The sequence below is a fragment of the Euphorbia lathyris genome, chromosome 8 (genome assembly GCF_963576675.1).
Source record: "Euphorbia lathyris chromosome 8, ddEupLath1.1, whole genome shotgun sequence".
NCBI lineage: Eukaryota > Viridiplantae > Streptophyta > Magnoliopsida > Malpighiales > Euphorbiaceae > Euphorbia > Euphorbia lathyris.
The window spans coordinates 73,245,583-73,253,880 of NC_088917.1; the positions used below are offsets into that span (position 1 = coordinate 73,245,583).

General features: G+C 35.1%; 1 protein-coding gene across 1 annotated transcript; it reads right to left on the bottom strand.

Moving 5' to 3' along the window:
• Positions 1–5,996: 5,996 nt before the first annotated feature.
• Positions 5,997–7,404, bottom strand: LOC136203691 (stemmadenine O-acetyltransferase-like). Its single transcript, XM_065994892.1, has one exon. It carries the CDS (start codon positions 7,387–7,389, stop codon positions 6,103–6,105), a length of 1,287 nt encoding a protein of 428 aa, XP_065850964.1. The 5' UTR covers positions 7,390–7,404; the 3' UTR covers positions 5,997–6,102.
• Between the last annotated feature and the right edge of the window lie 894 nt (positions 7,405–8,298).

Sequence of the window (8,298 nt, forward strand, 5' to 3'; positions counted from 1 at the left end):
TTGCTCAGCTTCAGATGACGTTGACTCATCACTGTCACTCCACGTGGCTACCATAGCCTTTTTACTTCCCTTCTTCTCTTTCTTGAGGTTGGGACAGCTTGATTTGATGTGCCTAGTTTGATGACACTCAAAACATGTGACAAACTTCGAGCTGTCCTTTTTGTACTTGTCACTTGACTTAGCTTTGTACTTGTCATTTCTTCTAAATGACATTTTGCCGTTTCTATCATTTCTCCTGAACAGCTTCTTCATCTTTCTGGTGAACATGGCCATTTCCTCATCATCAGTTGACTCAGCTTCAGTCGAGTCAGCTTTCATGACAAGTGACTTTTGTTTCTTATCTTCTGACTTTTCTTTCTCTTTAGCTTCAAAGTTTTTCATAGAGATTTCATGGGTCAGCAGGGATCCGATCAGCTCATCATATTTGTAGGTAATCAAGTCTTGAGCTTCTTCTACAGCTGTTTTCTTTGCTTGCCAGCTCTTAGGCAGACTTCTCAGGATTTTCTTCACCTGTTCCTCTTCAGTGAAGTTCTTTCCAAGCCTTTTGAGCTCGTTTATAATGTTTGTGAATCTTGCGTTCATTTCTGAGATGTCTTCATTCTCATTCATCTCAAACAGCTCGTAGAGTCTCATATGCTGATTGACTTTAGACTCCTTAACTTTGCTTGTGCCTTCATAAGTTACTTCAAGCTTCTTCCAAATCTCCTGTGCTGACTCACAACCTGAAGTCTTATTGTATTCTGCAGCATCTAAAGCACACTGAAGCATATTTATAGCCGAAGCATTATTTTGTAGTTTTCTGAGGTCATCCTCTGTCCACTCAGCCTCACTTTTAACAATTTTCTCATTGTTAACAGTTTTGTATGGCACATGTGGACCTTGAACAATTGCAAGCCATGCACTCATGTTTGTGGCTTGAATAAAGTTCTTCATCCTATTCTTCCAGAATGTATAATTTGACCCAAAGAATAGGGGAGGTCTAGTGATTGATAATCCCTCAGGGAGTATTTGTGTTGTTTGGTTTCCTGGAAGGAACCGAATGCTATTCTCACCCATTTTTAGGGATCAGCTCAAGATTGTTAGATCTTTGAGTAGAGAGCTTAGGCTCTGATACCACTTGTTGGTCCCTAGTAATTAGTTCCAAGGGGGGGGGGGGGGGGGTTAGGAACTAATGTAACTTTTTCGCGTTTAATTAAGCTGACTTAGAGTTATTTTAAGAGTTAGATAACTCAGCGTGTTGGTCAGCACGGCCGGTTGATTAGTCAGACAGTTTTAGTACTATGCTGACTAAGACTGCTTGACTCGAAAATTGGGAATTGACACTTGAAAGGTCAGCTTCCAACTTAGCACTTAGATTTACTCAGTTTCAGTTTTAGCAATTTATAAGTTGAGTAAATTTCACAAGCAACACATGCACATATATATATATATATATATATTGAGGGAAAGAGTTTAGAAGTTACTCAGCACGACTTATCCTGGTTCGGCCTCTCTGCCTACGTCCAGTCCCCAGTTCCTCCTGGGATTTTCAATCCAATACTGAGCTCTTTCAAGGTAGAGCACAAACCCTTTACAAGGCAGTGAGTATGCAAGAGTACGTCCTCTATTCGTCTACTCAGCTCCTACTAAGTACTACAACCCAGCACTTAGATTTTTCTACCACTGAATACTTACAACCAAGTACTCAGCTCAACACTCTCAATATTCCTATTGACCAAAAACTTGTTCTTTTATAACTAAAGAGCACATTAGATGATTACAAAACAATCAATCTAGCATTTACACAAAGAATGGAAGATTCGGTGTAAGATCTTTTGTATTTGAGTGCTTTGAAGATTTTCTCTCTTGTATTTTTCTTTTGATGCTTCGGCAATGATCCAAGGTTCTTGATTGTCCTTTTATAGAAGGAAATCTGCAGATTGGATCGTTTGAATTGTTTTAGCCGTTAACACCAAAACGGCTCTTTTGGGGGGACAGATTCTGGTCAGCTTCAGTCTGTTCCGCCATTCCCTTCCTCTGTTTTCTTCAGGCGTCAAGTTTTGTCTTCTTGCATCAGACTTGTCTTTTTGTGCCAATTGTCTTTTACCAATAATCCATTGACCCATGTTTCTTGGAATTAGTCTTCTTTGTATTTTCGAGGCTTCAATTATTGGTGCAGAAGATTGGCAGACTTTGTCCTTTAGTAAACAGATCCTTCATGCTGTCCTGACTGTCACTCAGCTTCATTTGTTATCTTCGAATGTTCAACTTCTATGCTGAGTTCCTTCTTAGTCAGCTCCGTTCTTGTTTATTCAATTCTGAAGGAGTCTTCTAATTTAGTCAGCTTCGTTCTGGCAATTTTGAAAGAAGCTTCTAATGCTGAGTTCTACTTTACTCAGCTTCTATCCTTTCATGCTGAGTTCCGTTCCACTCAGCTTTTGGCTTATGCTGACTTTTGACCTGTCTTACTTTATATATATTTTTGCACTCAATATTGAACAAACACATTAGTACAATTAAATCAAAGCATTTAAATTTAATTGCCTCTTAATCATGGATGATTTTGTCAAATCAAAATCTTGTGGAAAGGTGTTTCAACAGTATCTATCTCTTTTGTTAAACGGTTAGTGAATTGCGGCTCATAGGTTAGCCAGGGTTGTCAATTCTTTGTCTCACCGTAGTGAGTGGCATTCTGCCCCTCCTTTTTTGTCCTCATTCTTTTAGCTGATATCAGCCAATAAATTTTTTTATTCTTTAAAAAAATGAATTAAAATGAATAAAAATATAAGGACCATATGGGCGGAGATAAGTGGGCTTGGAGGTCCAACTATGGGTGGCAACAGTGTGGAGCGGGGACGGAAATGCATTTTCCACTTCGTTCCTAATATTTATGGAGATGGTTCCGGAAAATCCCCGTTAAATGATTTAAGGATTTTTTTTTTCATCATCGTCCCCTCTCCATACAGATTCCTAAGGATAATGGGAAATCCCATACCCAATAAAATAATAACATTAATTTAAAAATACATTTAATTTATATATCAAAATCACACCACACTAGTTTTAACTAGTTACTGTTTTATAACACGTAAAATCGTTATAAAACAGTAACGGGTATACTAATTACTAACCTAAATATTTTATCCACTAATACTTTTTTTATCTCCACATACCTTGTGTTGTACTGTCAATCATAACATGATGCACTCAATTAAAACCTTAATAATCCCAAATCAAACGTGTCATAATTTCCGCTTGAATAGCACATATTCACTGATACTTGATGCTTTCTTCTATTTAATTCAGTATTCTCCCTCCATATTTTAACTAATTAATGTTAGAACAACATGATAGTTTGTAAATAATTAATGTTATTTGAGTGATATTTAAAATTATTAAGTTTATTCAGGGATTTTGATGAGGATTTATATGGTAACGGGATGGAAATCTCCACATGGTGGATATAACAATCCTCATTCCCATCCCCATTTAGGTTTCAGGAAATTTTTTTCTCCCCATCCCCATCTCCATCCCTATCTTCACTTTTTACGATTATTTCTCATCTCTATTAGTTTGGATATCCTTGGTTTTCGGATAATCCCTTCATTTTATTCTAGGTAATTGATGATATTTCTGGAGCATTAGACAGACGTTTCACTTAGGCAAGTTCAGAGCTATTTAGGTGCATAACATGTCTTATCCTTCTGATTCTTTTGCTATTTTTAATCATGAAAGACCGCTTTATTTTGTTGGGTTGTATTCGGAAGATTTTTCCTCTTTTGAGTTGATTGAGCTTGACCATCAGCTTAAAAACTACATTACTGATGTAGATTGAATGAAGCATTATATGGTCTTTGTGATATTGACGAGCTTGCAAAGCAGATGGTGAAAAATAAATATCACACCACTTATCGTTTGGTGTATCGACTTATCGAGTTAGCATTGGTATTACCTATTGTAACAGCTACAGTTAAAAGATGTTTTTCAGCAATGAAAATTATCAAGACTGATTTGCGCAACCGAATGGGAGATGATTTGCTTGGAGATTGCTTGATATGTTACATTGAGAAAAAAAAAATTCATGAATGTTGATCATGGGGTAATTTTGCAAAATTTTTAGAATATGAGATCTCGAAGGATATACTTGCCACCTCTTGGTAGTTCTAAAGTTGTTAGTAAGTCGTTGGCTTCTACTAATAGGAACTAACTAGCGGTGTATTTTTTTAACTATCTTTTATTGAAATGATTGAAGTTATTGTTAGCTACTACTCTTTATATCGTTGATTTTTTTTTAACATTTTTGCTTGGTGTAAAATTCGCCCGCTCGGCTTGGTGTCAAATCGTCCCCTCAATCGAACAGTTCTGTATTCGCCACTGGTTACCACCCAGACCCAACTCTCAGAATCACTCTTGTCAGGATGGTTTTGACCTTTTGTCTTTAGGAGATTGAGGTTGGGTTGCAATTTTTTTTTTTTAATATATATCTAGATGTAAAATTGATACTTCCAACATAAAAGCCAATAAATTAACACAAAAGAAATTGGGAAAGGACAAACAAATTATATGAATTATTTAAATGTGATTGCGATCTCACCCAATTCGGATATGATTTGGTCAAATATTTGAGGCTTTGAATATAGCATGTCAAATATTACCAAAAATATGTTTTAATTAATTATTTCTTATCAGATCCCCATGAGTAGTTCATGACAAATATTTAATACATTTCAATTATTGGTAATAGTTGATATTTAATAAACAAATAAATGATTTTGCTTTTTTTTCCCCCTTGACGCATCATAGTAAGGTAAGGGGTGGGGATTGCATTAACCATATCGATCACAAGTCTATTAGGGATTCTTTGTTCCCGTCCTCAAATTACAAATGTGGAAAATTTAGCTATCATTCCCATCCCCGCCCTAGGGATCCCAAACGGGGATTCCCATCCCAACCGGAGCGGATCTCCAACGGGAACGAGAAATTCCCAACTAATCGACAGTCCCAAATTTTAATATTATTTTACATGATGATGATAAATCAGGGACTGATCTTCATTTGTTTGCGGAATGAAAGACTAAATTTAGCACTAACGTTTTAAAGGAAGTGTAAATTTAGCGATAACACATGAAATGATGTAAATCTAACTCTAACGCGTGCAAGTAAAATCAATTTTAATCTAAGTTATAGAAAATTAGAAAAATTGATTTGACTGATATTTAACTGTCACTTTAAACTTTCTAAATATCAATTATGTTTAAAATATTTAGTATTTTATTACTAATAAAATTACAAAAATTCTGTTAAATTCTACGTATTAAATCTGCTACATATAAGTTAATCACAATTTTTTTTTTTGTCAAAATGTTTAAAATATTTACTATGTTATTAATATTGTAACGACCCGGTCCGGGATGGATGCGCCGGGGTAGAAGGGCTAAGCAAGGAGCAACACTAAGAGATGACGATGGGGGCAAAGATGAACAGAATCTCACATAGAAAATGGAGAGACAGGGAATGTGACTTATTAGTAAGGTGGACATCCAATACATACAAACACGTTTTAAAGCCGTGTGGCCCAAGGTATTGGATTTGGGCCAAAACGAATAATATCTGCATAGTATTGGACCAGAATGTTACAATTGGTATCAGAGCTGACTCTCCGATGTGTGATTCGGTGACAAACCAGACAGAAGCTGGTGGGCCTATAACGACCCGGTCCGGAATGGATGGCGCCGGGATAGAAGGTCTGAGCAAGGAGCGGCGCTAAGGGATAGCGATGGATAGGCATCTAGATGTGTTTTAAAACCGTGAGCCCCAAAATGTTAGATTTGGAACGAAACGGACAAAATCTATATGGTATTGGCCAGAATGTTACAAAAAAATGTACGAAACTGTTTAAATTTTTACTAATTTTCTTTAATTTAGCCAAATTAAATTTTGGCTTGGAAATCCAACTGAATCAATTCCAAAAATGAAGCCAAATAATTCAAGAACTTGAAGATTTGATACAAAAACCACAAGAATTACAATTCTTGAAAGACAGATCAAACAGCAACATAATAAAAACTGAATCAAGAACAATTATAATTCAAACAAAAATACAAAATGATCAAATTTGTTCGCTCATAAGCGCGAATTGAAGTTTGAATTCCGATTTGGAGCCAAAGAAACATGAGAAATAAGCAATTTATCCTTCTCGAATCTAGCCATATCTTCCTCGGTCAAGTTAACCCACGCCTCTATTCCTTTTCCTTCTTTCGTATCAATACAAATAACAAGATTATCGAAAATCACCCCAGACGTTGTTACCCATTCCGGCTTCCCCCATCCGAAATCAACATCATAGGTAGGAAAATTACATAAACTCGTGAACGAATACCTTACAATCTCTCCTTTTAACGAATCCATAAACGTTTCCTTAGTGAAACTCAACTCCCCCTTTTGAAGTTTCTTTAAAGACTCCGCATTCACATTTCTAATCGAAGCTTTTATCCTCGTCGCGATTTCATCCTCTTCACTTAAATTATCAATCAATGCCGTGGCTGCCCATACAAGATTCCCAAAAGACTCATTTGGAATCGGAGGATCAAGTATTTGCCGAACATTCACTGAATTAATCGCCATATAGCGGTTATCTTTCTTCGCTGTCGGAGAAAGTGTCGCCATTATCCGACTAAATAAAAAAACACATAAAGCTTGTACTCGCGACAACTTTTCACCGTCTTTACTATATTTCTCTTTAAGAGAAGATATAGTGAAAGCGTTGAACACAAATGGTTTAGTGACGATCTTTTCCTTGAACACCCATTGGGAAAGATCGAATCCCGGTATATTTCTCGGTGGAAAGTTCGAGGTCGAACCAAAAGGAGGAATCTCAACTTTCTTATTCCCTCTAGCAACGGCAGCCCAACCGTTTAAGAATACGAATTGCGATAAACCATCTCCAAGCATATGCGGCATAGCGAATGAAACAACTAATCCGCCGCAATTGAAGTAGGTAATCTGAAACAAAGATCCATACTGATGTACGCCTTTATCGGGTTGCAAAGGGATGAATTTTTTGCTAATATTATGGTATTGGTTTTTGTTTCGGAGAATGTCCGAGAGTTGACAATTAGCTTTGGTTTCCACAAAGAGAGCACCTTCGTCGTTGCAATCAGCGTAGGAGTAGTTGTTAATACGCCCCGCGAGAGGGTAGAATATGGTTAAGGCTTGTGATAAAGATCGTTTTAAACGGTTGCATCTTTCGTGATTTGGAATGTGTGATTTTTCGTAGAAAAAAACGAAAGGTATGGAAACTGGGTATTGGTTTTGATCGATGAATGAGAATTGGAGTTTACGGAGATGATCGGGTGTAGGAGACGACGGCTTGATCAATTCCTTGGAAATTATCTTTAGTTCAATCTCCATTTTTTTTTGTTTCCTATTTTCAATAAACAAATGAAGATGAAGAAGATGAAGAGTATTCCATATATATATATATATATATATGAAATTCACCTAAGCATGTTTAATAAATATTATTTCTCAAATAATTGTTCATATTAAAAACATGTTTTATATTGTTATCAAGATCTGCAATTATATAACTTGTCCACTAATTTATTTATTTTTTTAAACAACTTGTCCACTAATTAATTTATATTGTTATGGAGATCTGCAATTATTTTATTTTCATGGAAAATTGAAAGAAAGCAAATTTGTCATGAGTAACCATGGTTGGAAAAAATTTCATTTTTCCAAATTTGGCAGATAACGATCTTAAAATAAAAAATTTTAAAAATTAAATGATATTTTAAGTAATTTTAATTCTTCAATTTTTTAGATTTGAAGTCATTTATGTGTTGTTTTTTAGGAGAGAGAAACGCAATGTTTAGAGAGAAAAAACTCCAAAAATGATGATTTTGAAAAATAAAAAATGTGATTTCATAGTAAATATAAATATGGTATTATACAACTTTAATTTTTGAAAATTTTCATTTTGTGATCGTTAACGATCAAATTTGGAAAAATACTTTTTTTTTTATCAACCATAAGTATCAATATGCAAAAAATATATGGAACCACGGAACATTTATTTGAAATTAACCTTTATTATATTATTTAAGCTTAATACATCATTTGCTTACTTAACAAAAAAAACTGGATTCACTATCTGAATTTTCAAAGTGTTCTGATAGTCTTTAAATTTGCATAAAATGTTTAGTTAACTCCTAGAATTTGTGTAAAACATAATACATTGATCATTTGATTGCAAAAAAAAGTAAATTAAATGCAAAATTTATTGTACACGTCATAGAATATTATTACATAATTCAC

Bases quoted from the DNA above. Each gene is read 5' to 3' on its own strand.
- LOC136203691 (XM_065994892.1), bottom strand. From the start codon at position 7,389: ATGGAGATTGAACTAAAGATAATTTCCAAGGAATTGATCAAGCCGTCG.